This window comes from Ostrea edulis, chromosome 3, assembly GCF_947568905.1.
Source record: "Ostrea edulis chromosome 3, xbOstEdul1.1, whole genome shotgun sequence".
In the NCBI taxonomy this organism is placed as follows: Eukaryota; Metazoa; Mollusca; class Bivalvia; order Ostreida; family Ostreidae; genus Ostrea; species Ostrea edulis.
This window is the reverse complement of record NC_079166.1, coordinates 92,058,131-92,084,754: the sequence shown is the minus strand read 5'-3', so window position 1 is coordinate 92,084,754 and position 26,624 is coordinate 92,058,131. Positions and strand designations below refer to the sequence as shown.

Genomic DNA, 26,624 nt, shown 5'->3' with positions numbered 1-26,624 from the left:
CTGGTAACTGAGCAATATGAAATCATTTGTTTGACTGTACTAGCTTACAAAGCACCAACACACTCATCTAGTCAAAGTACCAACATACTCATCTAGTCAAAGCACCAACACAACACACTCATCTAGTCAAAGCACCAACATACTCATCTAGTCAAAGCACCAACACACATATTTAGTCGAAGCACCAACACACACACATTTAGTCAAAGCACCAAGATACACATGCAGGGTCAAAAGACCAAAATAAAATTTCTGTTTGTTTGGAATTGTCTCCAGTCACATGTTCAATAATGTACTTTGAATATTTCTGTTTCTCTGATACATCTACAGACTTTTGTTGTGCATCGGTTCTCTGTGATCAAGATTTCTACCCTTGCTATTGACAGATGAAGAACTAATATGTATAGAGACATCCCAGGCTACAATTCCTAACAAACTGAGCATCGTTCCTGTGTTTCATGTACCCCACACAAAAGCATATCAGTATAACCACCACAAATGTGAATGTATGTTTACATAAACCAGACAACACACACATTCTGTACATTAGTATATGTGTGGGTGCTGGTCCTATGTTGTGTGTACAATGTACATAAAACACATATGCCCTGCCTGGAGGTCCGACTTACTCTGTACAGAAGGTTAGATCCCTCTTCACTCTATACATAGAGAGATCAGGCCGGCTACAAGGAAACAATGCATGCATTAACTCAAGCGTTTCTCCATTCCATTCACAGGAAGCAATTATATACCATATAGATATAAAACTACACTATACAACACAAAACACACTGCTACCATGGGGACTACTAGTCACACTGGATTTCCCTTTTGCTTATTTTCATGAAAATATCACGAGTGATGAATCAGGGTTAACAAAAATATAAATTTCCAATCATTTTATCATCTCTTGGAAATATTTTGATGTCATTTTAGGAAAAACAACTGTTTTTTAGCACTATAGAAATGGGGCCAAATTGAGGCCCTCTACAGAACCCAAAATGTCCTTGCTATTTGACCTTGACTTATAACATCATCTGTCTCACACCTTTAGCTATTTGACCTTGAGTTATAACATCACCTACATGTATCATACACCTATAGCTAATTAACCTTGACTTGTAACATCAGCTGACTCACACCGAAAGCTAATTGACCTTGACTTGTAACATCAGCTGTCTCACACCTGTAGCTGTTTGACCTTGAGTGATGTCAACTTTTTAGTTTACCAAGACTAGTATGGAGTCTCTATCTCATTCTCATAATGTAAAAGTTGTGGACAAATATATATATATATATATATATATATATATATATATATACACACACACACACACACACACACACACAAAAAATACAACCCCAAAATTGAAAAATATGCATACATAGCTGCTATGTAACCCTTTTGGTGACCACTACTTATAACATATACTTGTATACTTTATCTACTCAATAACAATCAAATTGTGAAATCATTGATACGAATTGCACACTATACACCTATAACTTGTACACAGTAATATCAATACATGATTGTAATTTTACTTGAACTGAATTTCTTAGTCAAATTAACATGATTAACGTTTTACCATGTTTATGGATTAGTACAGATTTATTAGATTAAAATATATTCTTTTTGCATTAACATGCATGGTAGATCTATAGGAGGAATGATTTTAAACGAAGCCATTCTGTTCAGATTTAATTACTTCATAAACATGTAAGATGTCATTACATCTAACATGTAAATTGGCATGCACACATGATATATTAACGATTCTATAGAAAAACTAAAATTTTGTCAAATGTATTTACACCCCTATAAATGCAACCCCATGTTAGTTTGGCACTGTGAATGACTAACATATATATAGGGAAATAAAACTGAATAATTTCCCTCTGAAAAGAAATTAAAGTTTCCTTCACACAAGTGTTATAATACCGTAAAAATAGATGACCATCATAAACAGAATACCTGTACTAAGAGTCTAACATGCCTTGCCTGGTGACAAAATGAGTACAATCTCTTACCGGTCAGAATACAGTGCATCTGCCCCCTGATCTTTCGTTGACTCTCCTCCATTGCTCTCCATTGCCATGGTAACATGTTTCTGTCGTTTCACAACCTTGGTTCCTGAGGGTTCCACAACCTTTTCAGAGTCATTGTTACCATGACTACCACTAACAACAGAACTGGTAACACCCTGTGTTTTACAACCATCGCTGGACGGTTTTGTGTCTGGTGCGGGTTGGGGGGTGTCTGGTGGTTTTGGTTTGGTCCGCTGGCCTTCATTAGGAGTAGAGGCCATTGGTTTATCAGCCATCTTGATTGGGGTTGATGACGAAGGTGATGATTTTGCCTGAATTACTGGTGTTTTGTCTTTGTGGGGGATCTTTGGCGATTTCTGGGGTGATTCGGCATGAATTTTCTGTAGTAGTTGTGGTGTGATTGGGTGGTGTTGCAAAAGAGGAGAACCAGAAATGGGAGAGGGGATGGATTCAGTGTCTGGAGATGAAAGAAAAAATACAAACTCCTTCTCCCCAGGGGAGGGAGTTTGCTTGATAGAAGGGTGGTTATTCATGTTCTGGTCCAACATCTGGGGTTGATCAGGGGCCTCAGAAGGGAACTGACTGGCCATGCTGTTAGGCTGCTCTAACCGTGCAGTCCCTCACAATTCATGTAAACCACTACTGGCCTCTGTCCACATTATCCATTCACAGTTTATCTGAAAATGCACAAAATAAAGATTTTGATCAGGGTGATCTGTGGAAAAAATTATGACAAAAATTAGACATATTCAAGAAAAAAAGTCATAAGCACATCTTTCTTGTTTAACTTCATACTCCTTTCTCACCCATTCTGTCAGTGCAGTTTGAATTCTTTATTTAAAGCATTGAGTTGAACATGAAGTTTTACAATAGGAAAATACTTTAATTGTGGAATCATTTCCACTGTGGTGTCATGGCCACATCAAACCTAAGATATACACATAAGTAGTGCTTTCTCCTTCACCAAGCACCTAGCATTTAGAAGTGAGAATCAGGGTCTTTTCAATATGGAGGTCCCACATCATGGCAAACAGAGCCCTCACTATTATGGCTCTGAGCTCTATAAACATGAGTCTAAATTTGTGGCACTTCACCTACAGCTGGTGACATCTAAATATGAGTAAATAACTCTCAAAAGGAACCCCATCAACTGGTTGTTTATAAGACCTTCACCTCACATTCATTTTTTGCTAAGTTCAACGCAAATTTTGTTCTTGCATAAATTTGCACAATTGGGGGTGTTGGGGGGGGGGGGTTAAAATAAAAAACTTATAAATCTACTCTACTTCAAATTGTTCTAACTACTGAATTAAAAAAAAAAACTTATCACAAAATATCACTGCAGATGAAAAAAGAAAAAGAAAACTTTGAAAATGACATATATATATATATATATATATAATAACCACACACTGAACAGTCTGTTTGTCAGATCACCAATCATTTTCTTCAAACATCGGACTTGAGAGTACAAGAGAAACTCCGATTATAACCAACATCGTTTTCTTAAACATAGATCCAGGTCACATATATAGGATGACTGTAAAAGGAAATATTTATTTCAATTTCAATGTCTTTAATCTGCATGAAGATACCCTCATTTGTCATTAAGTCTCCATTATTTGATAACTATGTATTTGTCTTACTGTTGCATATAAAAGCTGATGGACTGTACTACTGTACATACAGTTGTATTAAAATTGAATAAACTATACAAGTTTTAAGACTGCTGATGTTTTATAATTGTGGGAGAACTCTATGTCTCCCACCTTTGCAAATCCCCTTCATTCATTTAGTGATGTATGACAACACTAGCCACATATTACAGTTTTTTTTGCTGCATGGAAGAAATTACTTTTATTGCAATCCTTCATTTTCATCTAACTGCATGCAGTTAGCCGGCTAAATGAACTTACACTCCCCGGAGATTTATTTTCCCTGAAGTAAATTCTGTGACAAAATTGCATACCTAGTATTTGTATGACAAAAAAGCAGTCTCACTGCATTTCCCAAACATGTGTTCACACTTTACAGATAAAACCCCATGTGATTGGACTCAACTATACAGAAGAAATTTCTCAAGTTGGTTAAACTATAACTTGGTGGTCAACAGTGTTTCTGTTCCCATAAGATCAGTGAACAGAAAATAGAACTCGTTCGTCGAGCATCTTTTTTTCTATAAACGTCATGGTTTTTACATACATGTTAATAACTGGCGATATCACACGACGGTCGTCGGTCAACATTCATTATACAACATCACGACACCAGGGGGGTGACATTGCTTTGTTTACATAATCATACAGGTAAACAGACGTGCTACTGGAGTTTCGGAAGCAGTTTTTCAAGGTTTATAAATATATTCATCTTGAAAAGCTGGTAAACAATATCAATAACGCATTACCTTGAAAATTAGGACAAAAACCAATTCCTAATCCCTCCAAGTTTTTCATTTTTTTCTCTTGTGGTCGCGTTTGATTTACTGAGGTTGTCTCGGGCTCTACTCGGCTACAAATTCTTTTATTTTATTCAGTAATGTGTTTTTATAATATATCATCAAATCGAAATTTCTATTTATTAGTTTATCATAATACAAGTATTAACCATTATTAAACAAGAATCAATCATTATCTAACCTCAGGGTTGCGCCTGATAGTGGGAAGTTAGTTTTCATGAAACTGAACGCATTTACAGATACGGTAATCTCGATCCCGACTTTTATTCCCAGTTGAATGTTACGGTTGCTCATATACATAAAGACATTATTTAAGGATGTGTAGTAGTTGGGCATTCTGCCACTACTATTGATATGTTCTTTTTACTTCGCGTTGTGTTTTTTTTTTAATGATGATACGTGTTATTTAAGGTAGTCAACCCTTTAGATATTTCCAGGTAAGTTTGAGTCCGCCTAGAGTGAGGCTAGCAATAAAATAATAAATAAATAAAGTTTTAAACCTTTAATAAAGTTCAACAATTATATGATAAATACCAAAATGATAATCCCGGGGAATGAATGTGGCTTGAGAAAAATATAATTAAACAGGAAAAATAAAGAAACACAAATCAAAAATACAGGGTGCGGCAACTCCTGATATTTACCTTGTTGCAAGGTTTGGCTCAGAAGAAGCCCCGAGCACGGTTGTGCTCGAGTTTAAATACTATTCTTAACAAAAGAATGAAAGTAAAAGTTACCTGTAATGTGATTTGCTAATAAATCTAGAAGTAACCAATGAGAAGTTTTGTAATAAAACACGTTTGAAAATAAAAGATAACTCTCTTCCTGTTTCATGAAATAAACAACTCGAATACGAAGATAAGAATTTACGTAGACAAGTAAGTAGAACATAATGCTACACCAGAGAAATTTGATATGGATGAAAAGTGATGGATATGTACAACAATATTTTGAAATTGAAAACTTTCAATTACTTTATTTGGTCAAAAATACAGTTTTAGTTGAAAGTAATATGAGAAAAATTGAACTTGAAACCGGGACTCGAACACGCGATCTACAGTTCAGCACTCAGCAGTCGACGTGCGAACCTACTGAGCTACTCAGCTACGCAAGAATGTTTTTAATGAATAGACAAATATTGCTGATGTTTATATTTTCATCCATGTTTTAAAAGGAGGTCAGCCATTATGACGATGTAGAGAACATCCTTAATGGCTATGAAACATCTCCTATAAAGTATGGCGTCACCATCGAAAGAGTGATACAAGCTCTCAATTATTTGTGATTTTCCCCCCGGGCCCGGAATGATAAGAAATATGTTTTGAATCTATTTCGCTGTGATTTGAGGTTTGATGCATGATGATGATGTGAATATCTTCAATTCGATATTTAGATATATCGACGAATAATAATTTTCATTCATATGTCGATTCGATATGATCCAGTGAACTCGAAATTAAAGACACCACAGAGTCGTCCACTTCTGCTCATACTTAGATATTTTATTGAAAGTTGACATTAACGGCAAATTAACAACTCAACTTTATGACAAACGGGATGATTTCAGCTTCTCCATCGTCAACTTCCCATATTTATGTAGCAATATTCCATTATCACCTGCATATGGTGTTTATATCTCTCAACTAATTCGATATGCAAGAGCTTGTTCTGCGTATGGTCAGTTTTTAAATCGAAGCAGGTTACTGACAAACAAGTTGATGGTGCAAGGTTTCCAACAGTCTCGATTGAAGTCAGCATTTCGCAAATTATATGGTCGTTATAACAATTTAGTTCGTCAATACAACCTTTCATTGGGTCAAATGCTATCTGATGTGTTTCATACCGACTGAACAGCCGTTCTTGGCACCCTGACTTTTTTGGCTACGGATAATTCTGTTTACCTGATCAAGATATAGGTGTGACCAGCCGACAGGGGATGATTACTCCTCTTAGGCACCTGACCCCCCCCCCCCCCCCCCCTCTGGTATATCTAGGGATCCTTGTTTGCCCAACTATCTATATTTTGCATTGCTTATAGGAGTATCTTCACCTCTGTAGGAGTTATGAGATTGATCACTGTTCATTATCTTCACCTCTATAGGAGTTATGAGATTGATCACTGTTCATTATCTTCACCTCTATAGGAGTTATGAGATTGATTACTGTTCATTATCTTCACCTCTATAGGAGTTATGAGATTGATCACTGTTCATTATCTTCACCTCTATAGGAGTTATGAGATTGATTACTGTTCATTATCTTCACCTCTATAGGAGTTATGAGATTGATTACTGTTCATTATCTTCACCTCTATAGGAGTTATGAGATTGATTACTGTTCGTTATCTTCACCTCTATAGGAGTTATGAGATTGATTACTGTTCATTATCTTCACCTCTATAGGAGTTATGAGATTGATTACTGTTCATTATCTTCACCTCTATAGGAGTTATGAGATTGATTACTGTTCATTATCTTCACCTCTATAGGAGTTATGAGATTGATTACTGTTCATTATCTTCACCTCTATAGGAGTTATGAGATTGATCACTGTTCGTTATCCTCACCTCTATAGGAGTTATGAGATTGATCACTGTTCGTTATCCTCACCTCTATAGGAGTTATGAGATTGATTACTGTTCATTATCTTCACCTCTATAGGAGTTATGAGATTGATCACTGTTCGTTATCCTCACCTCTGTAGGAGTTATGAGATTGATCACTGTTCGTTATCCTCACCTCTATAGGAGTTATGAGATTGATTACTGTTCATTATCTTCACCTCTGTAGGAGTTATGAGATTGATCACTGTTCGTTATCCTCACCTCTATAGGAGTTATGAGATTGATCACTGTTCGTTATCCTCACCTCTATAGGAGTTATGAGATTGATCACTGTTCAATATCTTCATTTTTCTAATAAAACATGCCTAAACTACTCAGATAGACGTTCTAATTTTTTAACTAAAGAATATTTATGAAAATTGAAATAGTTATGTTAATATTTTGTTTTTAAATCTACGGATAAAATCTTTGGGGAAAAATTATATAAATATAAATGAAATAAATTTTAAAAACCGTCAATTAGAAAACAAAAAGTATATGTGGAAGAAATATGTTTTAAAAAGAAATTCAAAATGACCAATGATGAACTTGGCAAATAAAAGTGGATGTACATAGATATATAGGAAATTTAAATTCATAATCATATGTTTTTTTGGTCAAAATTTGAATTCAATGAAATTTGACCTATATCATATATTTCAGTAATAACATCAGTATTCAATCCTTTAAAACACTTTTAACATCAAAGCAGGCACATGAATATGTAAATTTGGTGCTTGAATATTCATTGCTTTGCAAAGAAAATAATTCTTCCTTATAAAAGCCGTTTTCTAACGTAGTTTTATTATGTTTCTCTTGTTTTTCTATACAGAATTTTTAAATGTTTTTAATAGTAACACTAGGGATTGTATTACTAAGACAATTCCTGAATATGACTGGTCTGACAGAGGCAGGAAAAAACTTCGATTAATTTCACAAACCTTTCTAGAACAACGAACTTGCCGACCAAATTTGAAAAAACATGCACTACATGATGCTCAACATAAAACTCGGGTACTCTGTGGCGAAAGTCATTGTTGTACGAGAACTTCTTCCAGCATGTGTTGGCACTTCAATTCTCTCTCTCTCTCTCTCTCTCTCTCTCTCTCAGTTATACAAAATGTTTAGTGTTACTTGACCGTTCTATTATGCAACACCTTATTCTGACTTACAGGTACGCCTTTCGGATAACTTGGAGGTCCCACGATTGACACCCAATAGACAATTCCCCGTCCCTGCTACGTTTCACTCATGGGACTTCCTTTCTAATCAATCAAACTGTCTCTGATTAAGAAACTGCGGGCCATCTTTAGTTCACACCGTATCCAGGGTTATCCCATTGCTGTGTCAGATAAGTGTTCAATCGCATTTCATCATTCCATTTTGAAAAAGCAGTTGGCTTCACACTATTTGTATCGATATTTTTATGAATGGATTCTGTGCATTTGTCTGTCAACAACAGTGTTTTGTATAATATTGGCAAATACGGACGGTGTAACCTTATAAATCCATCCCTCTTTCAGAAACTTTGAAATTGCACTAATAAGATTATGTTTCATAAAACAAATATGGCGAATCTTATATTTTTCTGCAAATTTTTATCGAGTATAAAAAAGACCATTGTTGTCCAAAAATCATCTATGATTGTCACACCTTTAGTATATCATTCTTTAATATAATAATAATAATTAAAAAAAAAATTCTTACTATTGACTGTAATGTAAGAATTAAACCACACTGGGGTTAGCAGAATTTCAGGATATGTAAGCTTGGTCTTATTAAAACACTTTGTCGTAACAAATAACAAGGACAATCGCGTAACTACTCGGCCATTTCCGCTACACTAAAAAATAACGTTTTTCGCGAAGCTAGAAAGGCCGAGTAGTTCCGATTGATAACCAGGACTCCAAAACATTTTTCCATTCATTCATTCTTTATTTCCTCCCAGGGGAGATTGCATGAACAACAAAGAAATCAATTTATTAGAAAATTACACAAATAAATATGAAAATACATATAATACGAAATCAACAAGGAAAACAGAAATGGGAGACAACGTATGTACATCAATTACAGAAGATGATAACAAGATTGTTTGGCTAGAGTGTTGTACAGTTGATGTGTAACTAGGTAGAATTAAACAGAGGAAAAGGGCGTAATTTGCTATGGTCATATGTGACGCAACTGTCTGTTGTACCATGCTGCAACATCCCTTAGAAAGCGAAGGTTAAGAATATGCTATTGGATACCTAATAGAAAAAGATAAAGGTCCTGAGGGCAGTGACCGCAAAGTTCGGCACTAAGGAGAATATCGTGGTTAATCACCGTATCCCACCAAGCATCTCGGATAGCGACTGTTCCTAAACAGGTAGTTGAGATGTGCTAAAAAATGTTTGTGAAATTTTTATCACATATGAGACAGGATTTCGGAGGAGAATAAGGAAAAGTCCATAATATGGTAACAAATTTACAAATTTCTATTTCATGAACGTTAAATGGAATTTTCCAGATAGCTTGCGGAGGTTTTCCTGCTGTAATGGTATTGAATTGGAGATCGAAGGAAGGATCTGAGAGCATCCGTTGACGTCTTGAGTGTAGATGGAAATCTGTGATTGCTGCTTTGATACTTCTTTTCCAAAGGCACTTTGGAGGAAAGTAACCATCTTGCATATATAGTAAGAGATGATGATGGTCATACTTGAAGAGTAAAGCGATGACATCATGGATAAAACTGAATTGTTTGAGTTCGGGAGACTGGATGCAAGAAAAAAGTCGGTGTAGAAATATCTTCTTGGTAAGGGTTTTGGGGTCCATCTCGCATAACCGGTCAAAACATTGGAGTTTTCTTTTGTCTATTTCAGATGAGATTGGTAGAAGTCCAAGTAAGGATTCACAAATGTCGGATCTAGTGTGTTTTGACAGACCCATTGCATGTTTGCAAATAAAGTGTTGAAGAGTACTAAGAGCTTGGAAATCTCGTTGACGTAAATCGGACTGGAGTTCACATCCGTATAGGGTGGAAGGGAGAAAAATTCTGTTGTATAATCGCGATACAGTATCTGGATTAAGGGGTTCTTGTATTTTGAGAGCAAAGTAAGCTTGTTGACATTTCCTGCATGCGTTAAGGTGTTCTTGTATTTTGAGAGCAAAGTAAGCTTGTTGACATTTCCTGCATGCGTTGGCAATTTTCTCAGTATAAACAAGTTTTGATTGAAGAAGAATTCCTAGATGGTTGTATGTTTTAGATAAATGGACAGGTTCAGTGCCGAGAAACCATAAGGAAGAATCGTCATTTTTGGCTGATGACGGAGTAAACCGAAGAACACTCGATTTTCCTGCGTTGAATTTAAATCTCCAGTTTGTGGAATAGACAAATGCAGTAGTGAGAATCTTCTGGATAGCAGAAGGAGATAACACAATGCAGGAAATGTCATCCGCGAGAGCAGGATTGGAACTACCAATGTTGTATATACCCATATAGGGACACTGATTTTGAATTTCGTAAATGATTTGTAATTTTGCAACAGTGACTCGTCCAATGGGCGTAAGAACACGCCGTTTGCATAGCTCTGATCCTTAGACGAATTTGGCTCCAGTTTTTGACACTTTAGTTTTCCTCTTAGCTCTTACAAGTTTTTTGTATTTTCGAATTACCAAAATTTCGGCGTGAGCATCACTGAAGAGACACTATTTGTCGAAATGCGCATCTGGTGCATCAAATTAAATTGGTACCGTATAAGTTTTATAATAAGATCATAGATAAATCGTGTGTTTTCTCCGATACATCTCCCTTTAATAAAGCCTGTTTGCGTATCTGAAATAATAATACCATATCTATATAGCACCCTTTTCATACATATATACAGTAGAATTTTCCTTATGAACTCGGTTGTTAACAGTACTCGACAAGATTCAGGTGGGTCACGTGATGACTGCACTGAACACACCTGGTGTCTATATATTTCAAATTTCTTTAATCTAAAATATTTTATATTAGAATAGGTCACGGCAGGAATTGGTCAGTTTTTAAATCGAAGCATGCAGGCTACTGACAAACAAGTTGATGGTGCAAGGGTTCCAACCGTCTCGATTGAAGTCAGCATTTCGCAAATTCTATGGTCGTTATAAGGATCTAGTTACCAATACAACCTAGCATTGGGTCAAATGCAAGGTCACGGCAGGAGTTGGTCAGTTTTAAATCGAAGCAGGCTACTGAGAAACATTAATTTTTACAATCAGTAGAATTTTCCTAATGACCTCGGTTGTTAACAGTACTCGACAAGATTCAAGTGGGTCACGTTGAACACACCTGGTGTCTATATATTTCAAATTTCCTTAATCTAAAATATTTTAGAATTATATTTTAAGCAAAAATTCTAAAGTAAAAAAGAACTGTAGATTTTTTAGGTTAAACTTTTGGGAATTATAACACGAACCAAAAGAAACGTACAAACTTTGGATTATTTCGCCAATCAAAATATCACGTGACTTTTACGTGGAATGTTTCCGTGCGAATTTTACATGTTCTATGTACATGGAAAAGTTTGCGTTCAATAGTGACCCAGGTTTTGCAAGTTAAAATTCTTTAAAATTTAGAAGTATTTTACTGCTGAAAATTATTAACTATATGATAAATACATATATTCTAAACCCCAATAGTGTTTCACACTTCATTTTGTATTGATGCAAATAAAAAAAATGAAATGCATGTTGCTGACATTATTAGGGAGATGATAGTCAACATGGTAGGGGAGTTGGTGTGACGCGTCATTACAATTTCTGACAGTCCGTAAATGATATTGTTACGAGCGTCATGTACATGTATAGATGGCCCATTTGCAATATACGATACTGATTTTATTACACCATGTCACGTGTTGATGAGTACACCTACACGATCCCCCCTCGGTACATGTATTATATCTGTAACCATGACTATTCCTGACGTAATCGACAACGTTATGGTAAACGTAATTACGTGACATGCGTATAATGTTATTATTATCGTCTTTTCTTTTTTTTTAATTTCTTTAATATTCTTAGAATTTTGAAACATCCTTTTGAAATAGGCCTAGTGATATATTTACATATGTAATCTTACTCAAACTTTCCAACGCCTCGCTTTTACACTTAAAAAAGGCAAACGAATTAAAACAAATTATAAGATGCTAACAATATCGTCTGCTGAATTACAAGATGGTAAAGAATGCGATGGCATTTATAATTAATGGACCATGACCTGAAATGTTGGAAAAGCATGACACGCGTTTTGGGATTCGTAAGGTTCGATTTAAATGTTGCTTCTGTTTTTATTGAATTATCTGTATTAAGTCGTATACAAAAACATAAAATGACTGGAGTAATATGATGAGCACGAAATTGTGCAGGAGCTGTTGGTAAAATCAAATATTATGGCGGACAGACTTAGGCGTTATGGGCATGCGCAAAACAAAGCGGAGCTTATCAATCAGAATCTGTTGGTTTTCTTGTCATCATACACGATATTAGACTGAATTTTCAACTAATAATATAGATACATGTGTGTTGAATGGTAATAACGATACATGTTTTGCAGACGCCGCCATAATAACGAGGATTAGAGTTATAGGGTGTACACGATGGGGTATCATTATGTGGGTAAGGATACACGATTTTAAACATGTAACACCCGTCTGTCAGTACCACACCGGCGCTACAGGTAAAGTACCCATCATTCATGTTTTGGAACATTTCACGTCCAAATGTAAGTTTTTATTCCTCTTTCGATTAATCAATTTGAAGTCAATCTGATTCACAAATTTTTGTCTCTCTTTGGGATTGGGGATTTGCTTTATCATTTCTTGAAGTTTTTTTCTTTTTTCCTGTGTGTGTGTGTGTGTGTGTGTGTGTGTGTGTGTTTAATTTTTGTCTCGGAGGGAAATAATAGAAGTTAAAGCTAAACCAATTGTACGGTTTGAGTGATCTTTTACTGAATTTCGGCATTATCTGACGTACAAAGATTTCACATTTTCTTCGCTTTTCTCAAGAACCACTGGACCAATTTAAACGGTTTTTTCAAACGTAACGACCACACCCCCTTCAGTGAGAGATAATAGACGATCTATCAGGTATGATAAAGTTATCATAAAAAAAATCTGCATATAAAATTCATCCATGGAAGTATTTTCATATCGATTTGATTCAAGTTTTTTGATACGATCGATCCGGGTTTATCGTGGGACCTAATTGGGTGTGGGTCCGAATCCTTACATAGAATTGTTAAAAGGTATGTCTTATTATATGATGAAAAGCAATAATTAAGCGATATAAATTATTGTGAAATATAGCTTCAAAGTACGCTATGCTGGTGTCTGCACGTGGAGGGGAAGTGTTACTCAAGGATATATAACAATGTTTGCAAGATCAAGCATTTGTAAAATCAGTCAAATCTAGCTGTAGGCAGAGAGAACGATGTCTACAAGGAATATAAGTAAGAGGTATGACATGGGTTTTCCTATCTCAAACAGTAAGATGTGTACGGGTTCTGGAAAGGCTTCTCTGGAAACAATCGTAAATTAGAAAATTTTAATTTTCACGTCAGAAAACAACTATCATAGCTAGTTCAGCCAAGGACAGCAACTGTCGTAGAAATCCAAGACGAAAAAGATCTTATTACGTTACATAACACCCATGATATAAAACACATTCTTGTGATCGTAATCTGATCATGTCAACAGGGCTAAGGCTGCGTACAATAAGGCTGTGAAATTATTATGAAAAATCTGAGAGAATCTTTTTCTGGACTATTACAGATATACAGTGATAATGGTTGCCTGCGGAAAGCTTTCGTTAGTAATAAATGTTGTCAAAATGTCCTGCAGGCAGATGTGTAATGTAATAATCACACACTGTATACGTAATAAGCAGCTGTAATCGGTTACTTTTTGTAAGTAACCAGAGGTGATCAATATTATAGAAATTTCCTGATTAGTAAGATCTACCTATGATCTGAAAGTGCGCCGTATTCCTTCGTACCGTTTCATCAGCAATTTATCATGCAAATTGCGTTTAACGTATTGAATAAATATATATGCAAGTCATATACTATTCTAAAATATTCTTTCATAGCGAAAGTAGCCCCCGTTCCAAAAAAGAAAAGAAAAAAAAGATCGTATTTGAGGCACTTTCTACTGTCCTTAACTTCTGTCTATATAAAGATCAGTGGCGGATTTAGGGGGCGTGGGCCCGGACAATCACATAATTCTTTGTTATTTATAGATCTTAAAATGTATATAGTGTGCCTAGAATAATCTGTAAAATACCCACCCACCCCCAACACCTTTGTCCCCACCAGGGTTTTTTTTTTTTTATCCTGGACCCATTGGGAGCCTTAAGGCGGCCCCTAGACACCCAACCTATCACAAATCCTAAATCCGACACTGAAGTCTACACTAAATCCATCTCAAGATATTAGAATTGATTTGTTTGTATATTGTTTGTTTGTTGTTTGTTTGTATGTTGTTTGTCTGTATGTTATTTAATTGTATGTTGTTTGTTGTATTTTGTTTGTATGTATGTTGTTTGTTTGTATTTTGTTTGTTTGTATGTTTGTTTGTTTGTTGTTTGAAACCACTTTCGACATTTTTTCACTCGTATAGAGACGTGTTCAGGTAAAGTGCCACTTTAAATGTATGTCTGGCGCTTACGGCCATAGAAGTGAGGGTTCTTTATAATTTGAGATCGTATCATTTTCTTCAATTTCCTGAAGTCTTTTTCTTTGATTTCGAGTTCACTGGGATATATCGAATCGACATATAATTGTTAATGGTTAAAACTTCAACGATGTATGAACAGGATATAGGGTTCACGGCGGGTGTGACTGGTCGACAGGGGATGCTTACTCCTCCTAGTCTCCTGATCCAACCTCTGGTGTGTCCAGTGGTTCGTGTTTGCCCAACTATCTATTTTGTATTGCTTGTAGGAGTTATGAGATTGATCACTGTTTGTTATCTTCAACTTTCATTTAAATGTCTAGTGGAAGGCCACAGTAATATAATTTTTTCTTTTCATGTAGAAACTTTTGAATAAATTCTGCCTCATAAAAATACGAAAACATGACGGATGATTACCAGTGACTGTTTTAGATTTAAGACGATTTTAAATGCATTTCTATGTAAAATGTTGATTCATTATTGTTGACCCTCAGCATCGATTGTGAAGGGCAACAAAATAGAAACAAAAGTCACCTCGCCATTTGAATAATTAGTAATTCGAAAGAGAAGAGACATTTTTTCCCGAACAATAGAACTACAGAAACAAGTGAAGATAACAAACATTGATTCCCAAAACTGTTCATTCACTGAAAATTTTAAGCTCCTGAATTATATTTAATTTTGTTAGGACGTTCGACTAGCATGAGGGTTCGAGCAGTTTTGATTTTGGTTCTCCTCATCGCGCAGACACTTCCGGTTGCTCGCTCGCAAACTTCTGCAATACGAACTCTTCTGGCTGCCTCAACCTTGTCTTACGTGGCGTCCTCTGCCGGTAAGTGACATAGTTTTCTCCCTTATGTCATATGTACATGTAATGTGATGTTTATAATGATCTTATTTGCAAATACAACATGTCGTTAGGTCAAATGTTGGCTGACGTTTTTCATATCAATGATAAGGCCGTTCTTTATATACTGAATAATAAAGCTGAGCAACGGATTACTCCGTTTACCTGATCAAGATGGGGCTCATGGCGGGTGTGGCCGGTCAACAGGGGATGCTTAACCCTCCAAGAGATTGGATCCCATGCACCTCCGGTATATCTGGGGGGTTTTGTTTGCTTTTCTCTTAATCTTGTATTCTTTATGGGATTTACAATATTGATCACTGTTCGTTATCTTCACTTTTCATGGAAATAATTCAATCACGATTATCAAAAAACAAAAAACAAAAACGAAAGTTCAGAAGAGTATCGCTTTTTCACGACGGTATGTTCTGTGACATCTCAATCATCCTCAAAATTAAATTAAACTAAAGTTTCTTGAATCTGCCTGCATGGCGAAGCCGTTATGCATAAATTATCGCGGTTTTCCATTGCTGTTAATCCTGACATATACACAACAAACTAGACAGGGATTCCTTTTATCTATATTTGAAATAAAAATACCGACTAATAGAAAATGAAATACTCGTGACATTCCATGTTAATTTCCATAGTCCCCGCTTACTGACCTTTCATTTTGCATAAACTGAGAAATTTACATACAGCTGTAGGTTGAGGATAAATTAACACACTGTACCGTCAAGGGGTATCACAGAGAAAACAGCTAGGGATGTAGATATATACTTATATTTACATTTTCCATACTTATATTTACATTTTCCATTGCCTTTATCTGAGATAACATTACAAACAAGCTGCTGTATTGTTTTTCTCATCAAGCTATGTACCGAATTAATATTACCACCACGCACTTCTTCCGCGACAGAAAAACAATTCCTACTCACCCATCCCCGAAAGTGTATTTAACAACTTTTAAGTTTTAATAAAAGAAAGATAGATCTAAGATAAAGTGTAAATACATGTACAAAGGGTAGTTGTTTTATGATGTCAGTCGGTTATCACCCGTCGGTTGCCTTTGTCGTTTATCCAAATTACCAATTATACGGGAGGAAACCGATTGATAACACCTTAGGACAAAAAATAATTAAAAAGTACAAAATACCAAAAAAAAAGAAAAAAAGAAAGACCCCCCCCCAAAAAAACCCCAAAACAAAACAAAAAGAACCAAGAAAAATACCCCCCCCCAACCCCCCCCCCCCCCAAAACAAAAACCCCCCACACCAATAGAAACAACAACAACCCCCATCCCCACCCCATATATATTCTTTAAACATACCAAAATGCATTGAAATTCGATCTTCCTTATGAATCGTACAAATATTTACACATATAGATGCATATCGGAAAAAACCAAAAAAAAAAAAAAAAAAAAAAAAAAAAAACCCAAACCAAAACAAAACTAAAAGAACCAAGAAAAATACCCCCCCCCCCAAAAAAAAACCAACAAAAAAAAACAACAAAAAAACAAAAAAAACAACAAAAAAACAACAAAAAAAAACAACAAAACAAACAAACACAAAAAACAAAAAAAAAAACAAGAAAACACACCAATAGAATCAACACCCCCCACCCCCCACCCCATATATATTCCTTAAACATACCAAAATGCATTGAAATTCGATCTTTCTTATGAATCGTACAAATATTTACACATATAGATGCATATCGGAAAATTATTTTGAATTTTACTGTTTTCATATGTCGATTCGATATATCACAGTGAACTTGAAGTAAACGTCACCACAGAGTCTTCCATTTCTGCTTCATATGTATCTGGATATTTTTTCAACGACAAACTAACAACACAACTTTACGTCAAACAACATGACTTCAGTTTCTCTATTATCAACTTGTAATTAATAAGCTATCACTGGGTCGAGTGCTGTCTGACGTGTTTCATACCAATTGTTAGATCGTTCTATGCATACTGATTTTGACTACGGATTACTCCGTTTACTTGATCAAGATATACTAATATGGGGTCACAGCGGTTGTGATCGTTGGAAAAGGGATGCTTACTCCTCCTACTCGGTCTTCGTGTTGTGAATTTTGTGACATGCACTAAACGCATTGTGTGTATATGAGAGTATTCAAGTTAATATCAACGCAAAAACGACGAACGTCAATTACAAAAGGCTCAAATCCTTTTCGTATGTGTGTATGTTAATGATCATAGCCAGCCATTTCAAAATAAATTTAGCATGTTTATCCGATTTCTAGGTGAAATGGTATGCAACAGGGGATGCTTACTCCTCCTAGGCACCTGATCCTACTTCTGGTGTGTCCAGGGGTCGGTGTTTGCCCATCTATCTATTTTGTATTGCTTATAGGAGTTATGAGATTGATCACTGTTCGTTATCTTCACCTTGCATTTAACCATCGAGTTTGTATCTCTGCTGGTGGACAGTCTGTCCCCGAGGATACTTGTCGCTCGATATATGTTCCTTCATGAATATACACAATAACGAAACAATACTGGCTGACACGTCGCCCAGTATAAAAAGGTGTCACTCTGTGGAGTCTATAAGGGACACAGGCTCCCACAGATCAGTTGGTGTCCCTCGGATTATCCTTCGAGATAAAGATTGGTCTTATGTACAATCGTCAGATTGTCAGCTTTGGTACAGAAACCAAATTTCTTATACCCAAATTAAAGACTATTATGTTCCTTTAAGAGATATTTTTGATAATTCCTTTTCAGACCCCATGTGTTCAACCTCAAAACAGACCCCATGTGTTCAACCTCAAAATGTTCTGCAAAAAGTTGCAAAACTTGTGATATACTGATCACTAAAAATTCATTTAGTAGTAATCTAACTGGACGTAGTTTCTGTACCAAAACTTTTGATGATCTGACTTGTAAATCTTCTAACATTGTCTACGCCATTGAGTGTAACCTGTGTGGCTTAATTTATGTGGGAGAAACCAAGGGAATATCGGGGCTCAGATTTCAAATTAATAATGGTGGTAACCAACTTCTTTACAAGCATTTTAATGCACCGGACCACTCCATCTTGTCCATGAGGGTAAGGATTTTAGAAAAAAAAATTATAATCACACAAACAATCCTACATCAAGCATCCCTTTTCGTAGACAACGAAAAGATCACTGGATCAGGACCCTAGGCACTGCATTTCCATATGATGTGGGAAATTTGACTAGTCCACAAAGAAATAATGTGAATGTGATGGGACTCTTTCCCAATACCCAAAGATGGAAACGCAGTCATGGACATCGTTCATATAAAAGACCAAGTATAAATGATGTCACGTTTGATTCACTTTTGCCTTACGTCAACAGACAATTAGGTCCACATCATATTCGTACAAAACTTTACTCTATTCCATTGAGAGTTTTACACACGTTATTTGAACAAGCTATGGCTAGTCTATACTTGGATTTTTCAACACCTGAATATAGACTTAACTCTATGATTATGGATGTTGCCTACCACAGGCTCTATAAACCAGCACGGACCATGGATGATATTCCTTCCAAATCATGCCGTCAGTTCCTTAAGCTCAAATTTACAAACAAAGGAATAGATGCCGTCAACATAAGCAACATTCTTCGTCATAAAAGGGTTCAGCCATGTATTCCAACTTATTTCAAGTTCAAGTCTACACCCTGTATTTCCTACAGCTATACTTCTACTATTGCATCCAAACTTTTTAATTATAAATAAACTTTGCAGTGCTTAGATATAGACCATCTTATACGTAATCCACCAACATGTTCTTTTTCTTCATCTTCTTTCAACTATAGTCCAGCTGGACATGTCATTACTGGTGATGATGATATAGTTGAAAATGAGGACCTCAAATCACTTATTCTTAAAGGTCCTAAATACAGAGAACCTCGGTCTTTTAATTGGCGATAGAACTTCATCTCTATTATGAGTTCTGTCGAAGATTATGCCAGACGATGGGCTAAATATGAAAAAGAAGAACTTGATACATTGTCAGAATGGGTTAAAAGCATAAGAAGGATATTAAAATCCCGCATTAGACACATGAAACCAAAAGTACTTACCATCTATCCTTCTGTGTTTAGTAAACCAAAAGTGATAAAAGAATTATATAGGTTACATGAGGATTATGTTTTGGTTCCAGCTGACAAAGCTAGTAACAACATTGTCTTTGTTTGTAAGGCTCATTATTACAACTGTATTTTAAACGAACTTGGCATTAATTCCACTTTTGGTAATCATACTTATACTCCAACTGCCCTTTCAAAAGATGAAATTCTTCAAAACCATGCTTCAGTTTTAGACACATTTAATATCCCAGTCAATGGGTCGAATGAATATGAGTTACCGTACCTATACTGGATTCCTAAACTACATAAAACCCCTTGTAAACAAAGATACATTGCTGGATCCAGTAAGTGCTCTACCAAGCCCCTATCTTTGCTCCTCACGAAAATGTTAACAGCTGTGAAGGAGAAACTTCAAACTTACTGTGCGACTATATATGACAGAAGTGGTGTTAATCAAATGTGGATTCTAAAATATTCTAAAGAACTTTTAGTAAACTTGAAATCGCAGAATTTTTCCCAAATCAATAACATCAAAACCTATCACTTTTCAACACTATACACGACCATTCCTCACGATAAATTAAAGACTAGACTTTTTGACATCATAGACAGTTGCTTCTTCAACAAAAACGGAAAACGGAAATATTCATATCTAGCGATCAGTCATTCAAAAACTTACTTTGTTAAACACCACTCTGATTTCACGCACAAGTACTCTGAAGTTGAAATAAAAAATATGCTAGAGTTCCTCATTGACAATATCTTCGTGGTCTTTGGTGATCAGGTCTTCCAACAGTCTGTTGGAATTCCCATGGGCACGAATTGTGCTCCTTTGTTAGCTGACCTGTTTCTAAATTCATATGAAGCAGAATTTATTCAAAAACTTCTACATGAGAAGAATAAATCTCTCGCTGTGGCCTTCAATTCGACTTTTAGATATATCGATGACGTTTTGTCTATTAACAATAATAGCTTTCATTCATATGTCGATTTGATATATCCCTGTGAGCTCGAAATACAAGACACCACAGAGTCGTCCACTTCTGCTTCATACTTAGATAATTTATTGAAAGTAGACATTATCGGCAAACTGACAACTCAACTGTATGACAAACGGGATGATTTCAGCTTCTCCATCGTCAACTTCCCATATTTATGTAGCAATATTCCATTATCACCTGCATATGGTGTTTATATATCTCAACTGATTCGATATGCAAGAGCTTGTTCTGCGTGTAGTCAGTCTTTAAATCGAGGTAAGCTACTGACAAAGAAGTTGATGGTACAGAGATTTCAACAGTCTCGATTGAAGTCAGCATTTCGCAAATTCTATGGTCGTTATAACGATCTAGTTCGTCAGCACAACCTCGCATTAGGTCAAATGCTGTCTGACGTGTTTCATACCGATTCTTAAGCCGTTCTTGGCACACTGATATTGACTGCGGATAACTCCATTTACCTGATGAGGATATAGGGCTCACGGCGGGTGTTTAACTGTCAACAGGGGATGCTTACTCCTCCTAGGCACCTGATCCCACCTCTGGTGTGTCCAGGGGTCCGTGTTTGCCCAACTATCTATTTTGTATTGCTTATAGGAGTTATCTTCACCATGCATTGAGTAGTTATTGTGAGTAACAAATTGAGGTAATGTACATGTATATATGATGTCAGTCTGTTTAGTCGCGGAAAATCTAAAAATTGTGAATTAATGATATTACAGTTGTTTTCGATGTGAAAAAATAACGTAGAAATGTAGAATAGCATAATACATTTCAATTTAGAAACACGATTCCTTTCCAATGAACACTTACACACCCAATAATGCGTTATTTATTATTTTGTCACAGCTGGCGTCACACAATTGTCGGCTCCAGAGCTGCTCGCACTTTTACTCGCCACGGCAGTTATTTTACAGCCAAGCAGCAGCACGCCCATTTGTGACTCCTACCCGACCTACACATATGACGCCACATTACAGCTATGTTATCGAACTGTGAAAGAGCCCCGCCTTAGCGTCACGGATGCGGACGCCGCGTGCAAAGCTGATGGTCCCAACGCTCAGCTGATTCAAATCACCAACCTGTCAATCTACAATTTTGTAGTCAATCAAATTGGTATGTGTGGTACATCTCTGTCTCTCTGTGTCTCTCTGTCTCTCTGTCTCTCTCTCTCTCTCTCTCTCTCTCTCTCTCTCTACCATGCAAGATAAGATATACCCGAAAACGTCTTTCGAGTGCAAGTCAGCTTTTAATTTTTGATAAATTTTGTCCCGTGTCTCTGTCTATCAATGTTTTCACATATTCATCCTCTCAGTAATCACTCGGACAATATCCAACTTGTCAGAAAGTGTGTTATGGTTAATTAAGTTCATTTTTATTTAAATGAAGAACCAACTATCCTTGTCCAAGGCTTGTACACGTAATGAAAAGGAATAAAAATGAACCGGAGTGATTTCTAAATTCTACATCTGGTGTTTATGGCTTCCCAATGATGCAAGAGCATGTTCTGCGTGTAATAGATTTCTAAACCGATGCTACCTTCCTAAGTCGAAGGTTTGTGATCTACGGAATTTCTCACAGCTCTAGACAGATTACGTTTTAGAAGAGGCGGTAGATAATATCACCATGTATCGTTAAAGATGATTTTGATCTCAGGTGAACCTTGATCTTAAGCCAATTAGAGATCATGTCTATGTATGCAGGATAATTCATTATCTCAAATGATTTTGTTGAAGCAAATATACACGGAGAGTCTATCAGAATATTTGGTAAATGTGTAAGACTCCAAAGTGCGGTGGTCACGCCAAATTGTGATGGTCTGCGCCAAACTCCGAAGGTGTGACACGCCAAAGTGCGACGGTTCACACTCATACACTAAAGTGCGATGGTCTGACACGCCAAAGTGCGATGGTGTGAAACGAATGCGCTATAATGCGATGGAGTGACACGCCGAAGTCCGTTGGTTTGTAAACGACATAGTGTTTTGGTACAGACTGTACCAACCGTGTTTTGTTTCACCACTATGTCGAGTGCGCGAGACATTCGAGGAGTTCCGATTGGTCGTAACGTTAACAAACCATCGCACTTTGGCGTGACCATCGCACTCAAACTCCCCGTCGAGGCCTCATTACGTCACCTCTGGCGGAAGTTTGCATCGCACTTTGGAGCGACCATCGCATTTAGAGTTTTGCATAAGTCCATAACAAGTGACCAGAAGTAAAAACTGTAAAATACTGTAAACGTATCATATTTGGCGTGTACGATATTTGGCGAAAATCGTATTTTCAACAAGTTAGCGTAGATTTGATTTAGCGCATTCCTGAATTACTTTAAACATCTAGATTTACGGATGGCATTTAGCGATGTACTTGATTTAGCGGAAGCTGCGTTCCGCCAAAGGCGATAAATAGAATACACAGCCAAATGTAATACATTTACAGTAGTCTGGAAATATCCACCCCCAAATCTACTTGGGAAGATGAACCAAAGCAGGTTACTGACAATTACGTTGTTGTTACAGGTGTTTCAACACTCCCGTTTAAATTAAGAATTTCGCAATTCTACGCTCTTTTAATGATCGTGTTTGCAAATCCAGCCCGTCATATGGTCGAATCTAGTCATGCATATTCAAAGATCACTATATCATACTGACTTTGACTACGAATTACTTCGTTTACTTGAGCAAGTATCCAAGCGGATGTGACCGGTCGATAGGGGATGCTTACTCCTCCTAGACACCTGATTCCACCTCTGGTATATCCAGGGGTCCTTGTTTGTTCTACTCCTGATATTGTATACTAAATAGGATTTACGAGATTGATCACTGCTACATATCTAGACCATTTTCATCCTCAGACCTAAATCCTTTGATTTAAAAAGCATTGATTATACATGTACTGTCTTGTAGATTATTAGCCGTATACTCACTAATCACTCAAAACACATTTCATGGTTTCCGCCATTTTATTCCGTGCTACCTCTATACATTCCAAAACCAATCACATACAACATTATAAATTCCGGATTCATTACAATACAGTTGCGATTTAATGTAAGTATTGAATCAAGATGCTATTCAGTATGCTCACGACGGTTGTGACCGTTCAACACGGGATGCTTACTCCCCCTAGACGCAGGACCTCCCTAGTTCAGGATATATCCGAAAGACCCCCGATTCTCATTTGTAAATGCCGAACGTTTGGTGAAGGAGCTGTCATTACCTCTATCAATGTTTAAAGTCTGACGAGATGGGAGCTAAAAAATGGATGCATTCTGGTTACGAAGCGAAAGCTCTAGAAACCACCGAACTACCACGACCAGTTTAATGTAGTATTACGTGGGATACCAAATGTTAAATGAGAGTAACAATTTTCTGATAAGAGAAAACAATGTTATTACAAGCTCTGACTGTTGGAACCAGTACACGTGCCAGTGAAGATATCGTACGGTTCCTTCCAAAAGGCATTTGATTCGTTTTGTGCAAAGATGGAAGGTAAATGTACGTTCTGTCCCCAAATCATTCGACTTTTAACACGTCCTCCGTTACCGAATGACGTCTAGTCGGAAAAATGTTCTCGAGAGGGACGTTAAACAATATGTAATCAATCCATCAATCAATTGGAAACCTTGTATCTATTACATCTTCTGCAACCTGGAAGTGTCGATTGGATCGTTAGAAAATGATTTCATTCTAGTTACCACTAAAGAATGACTTCTCGGCAGTACTTAGCATTTCTTAGATAATACCTTTTTGAATTATAGTGTAAGTTAAAACAGAAAGAGCATAGGATACAACAAACAACTATTGCAAGAATTATAAGGTAATATAAAACAACAAATATATCAAAATCACCTACCAAAACTATCCAAATTAGGACTTAGATAATGACCCCCCCCCCCCAAAGAAAACCCCAATAAACCTTAGCCCGAAATACACATGTAGTGAAATAATCAAACACAGGAAGTGAATTTGTAGAGTTGACAATACTTTATTTACATGTATGGACAAGAACTACAGGAACTTAAGATCGTGCTCCATAGTTATATATCTGGATATATCACAGATACCGCTCCATAGTAATGTATCTGGATATATCCCAAATACCGCTCCATAGTAATGTATCTGGATATATTTTAATGTATGACATTATACTTTCAGTTCAGAACGGCATCAGCAACATGTACTTCCAGGGGAAGAGGGCTAGTTCCTCAGATCCCTTCCTGTACGATGACGGCACCCCCGTGACCTATTTTAACTGGGACACCGGGGAACCAGGCTCCAACCTCTACCTCCGAACTGATACCTCCTCGCGGTTGATGGAGGTCTCTTCTGGAAGTTCGTCACGATCCTATATATGTGCTGTGTATCCTTAAAAAATGTACACAAAATCATATCAAAAGTACAAATGAATATCTAAACCAATTTCGCTTTGTATGTCGATTCATACTGATGGTGGGGATTTGCGCGCGGCGATGTATGCTGTGGATGGAGATTTGTGTACGACGATTTATGCAGAGGGTTAAGATTTGCGTGTGGCGATTTATGCTTTGGGTGGAGATTTACGTACGGCGATTTATGCTTTGAGTGGAGATTTGCATACGGCAATTTATGCTTTGGGTGGATATTTGGGTGTGGCGATTTATGCTTTGGGTGATTTCCGTGTGGCGATTTATGCTTTGGGTGGAGATTTGCCTGTGGCGATTTATGCTTTAGGTGGATATTTGCGTGCGGCGATTTATGCTTTGGGTGGAGATTTGCGTGCGGTGATTTATGCTGAAGGTGGAAATTTGCGTGTGGCGATTTATGCTGAGGGTGGAGAAATCGTGCGGTGATTTATGCTGAGGGTGGAGATTTGCGTGCGGTGATTTATGTTGAGGATGGATATTTGCGTGCGGTTATTTATGCTGAGGGTAGAGATTTGCGTGCGGTGATTTATGCTGAGGGTGGAGATTTGCGTGGTTTAATAATCTTAAGCAGTATGCATTTATGTCTACTGTGTCCTTCCGACCACAGGCTTGGATTTCGTGAAAAAAATTGCCAAAACTTACGTTTGCGTTTTCTTTTATTTGAACAGTCAAAATTTGAGTGAAATCTCAGACTTATGTCCAAGTTTTAACTTAAAGCTGTATGAACCGATGTTCATGCATTATTTTTGTACATAATTACTTTAAAGCAGATTAATTACTTTATAAAGTTATTAACTTTCCCTTAATTACATGCTTGAAAACATCTCTATGTAAAAGAAAACAGTGCGAATATTATTTAGAAAGTAAATATAGTGGCTACATATTTGAATCATCGCATAATAGACGTCTATAAATAGACCCACGCGCGTCAGGGGAATCTCAACATGATATATTGACTCATACGCAACTGTCTAGTTTTAAGGCTGAAAGAGCGTAAAACAACGAATTACTAAGAGGTATTTGATATTTTTATTTCTATTAAACTTATGGTACGGTACTGTTATAACAAAATACACAGCTTTATACAGATAAGACCACCGATGATCTGAAAGTTTGAACTGGTCACGTGACTGTCACTTGGAATGGCAGAGTGACGCGATTATTTGTAAATTAACGTCTATTTAAAATCAAATTATTTGGGTTAAAACAGAAGAAATAATTTATGATATGTCGTACAGTCTCATAACTACATACGTGCGATGATTTAATAGCGTTTTTACAAGATGGGAAAAAATATTGTAATTCGGACCATACAGCTTTAAGTTTTTTATTTCAAGAAATCCAGGTCATGGAATTAACCAAATCCAGATTACAAGGGAGTTGGATTAGAAATCAAATTTGCATAAACCCCTTACACCGCGGATAACAAAACATGGGAGAAGTGCAAAAGATAACACGCGACATTTAGATATCATTACGA

At 36.6% G+C, this 26,624-nt stretch overlaps 2 protein-coding genes across 6 annotated transcripts in view; one reads left to right on the top strand and one right to left on the bottom strand.

Moving 5' to 3' along the window:
• Positions 1-4,612, bottom strand: part of LOC125674921 (rab-3A-interacting protein-like) — a 34,661-nt gene extending 30,049 nt beyond the window's left edge. For 2 of the 4 annotated variants that reach the window (XM_048912288.2, XM_048912289.2), the window contains exons 1-3: positions 4,454-4,612; positions 2,032-2,726; positions 630-683 (exon numbers count right to left, since the gene is read on the bottom strand). In XM_048912288.2, coding sequence (XP_048768245.1) covers positions 630-683; positions 2,032-2,639 — 662 coding nt within the window. In that variant the 5' untranslated portion in view covers positions 2,640-2,726; positions 4,454-4,612. The remainder of the gene's footprint in view (positions 1-629; positions 684-2,031; positions 2,727-4,453) is intronic. The other 2 variants (XM_048912290.2, XM_056159418.1) reach the window with 1 other exon arrangement.
• A 730-nt stretch (positions 4,613-5,342) lies between these two features.
• LOC125672723 (uncharacterized) lies at positions 5,343-25,158 on the top strand. 2 transcript variants are annotated; one of them, XM_048908944.2, is made up of 4 exons: positions 5,343-5,382; positions 15,486-15,629; positions 21,587-21,853; positions 24,897-25,158. In XM_048908944.2, the coding sequence occupies exons 2-4, from the start codon at positions 15,500-15,502 to the stop codon at positions 25,109-25,111; spliced, it is 612 nt and encodes a 203-aa protein (XP_048764901.1). In that variant the 5' UTR covers positions 5,343-5,382; positions 15,486-15,499; the 3' UTR covers positions 25,112-25,158. The 2 variants fall into 2 exon arrangements, with proteins under 2 accessions (XP_048764901.1, XP_056015392.1); XM_056159417.1 differs by lacking the exon at positions 5,343-5,382 and adding an exon at positions 12,820-12,849.
• The last annotated feature ends 1,466 nt before the right edge of the window (positions 25,159-26,624 follow it).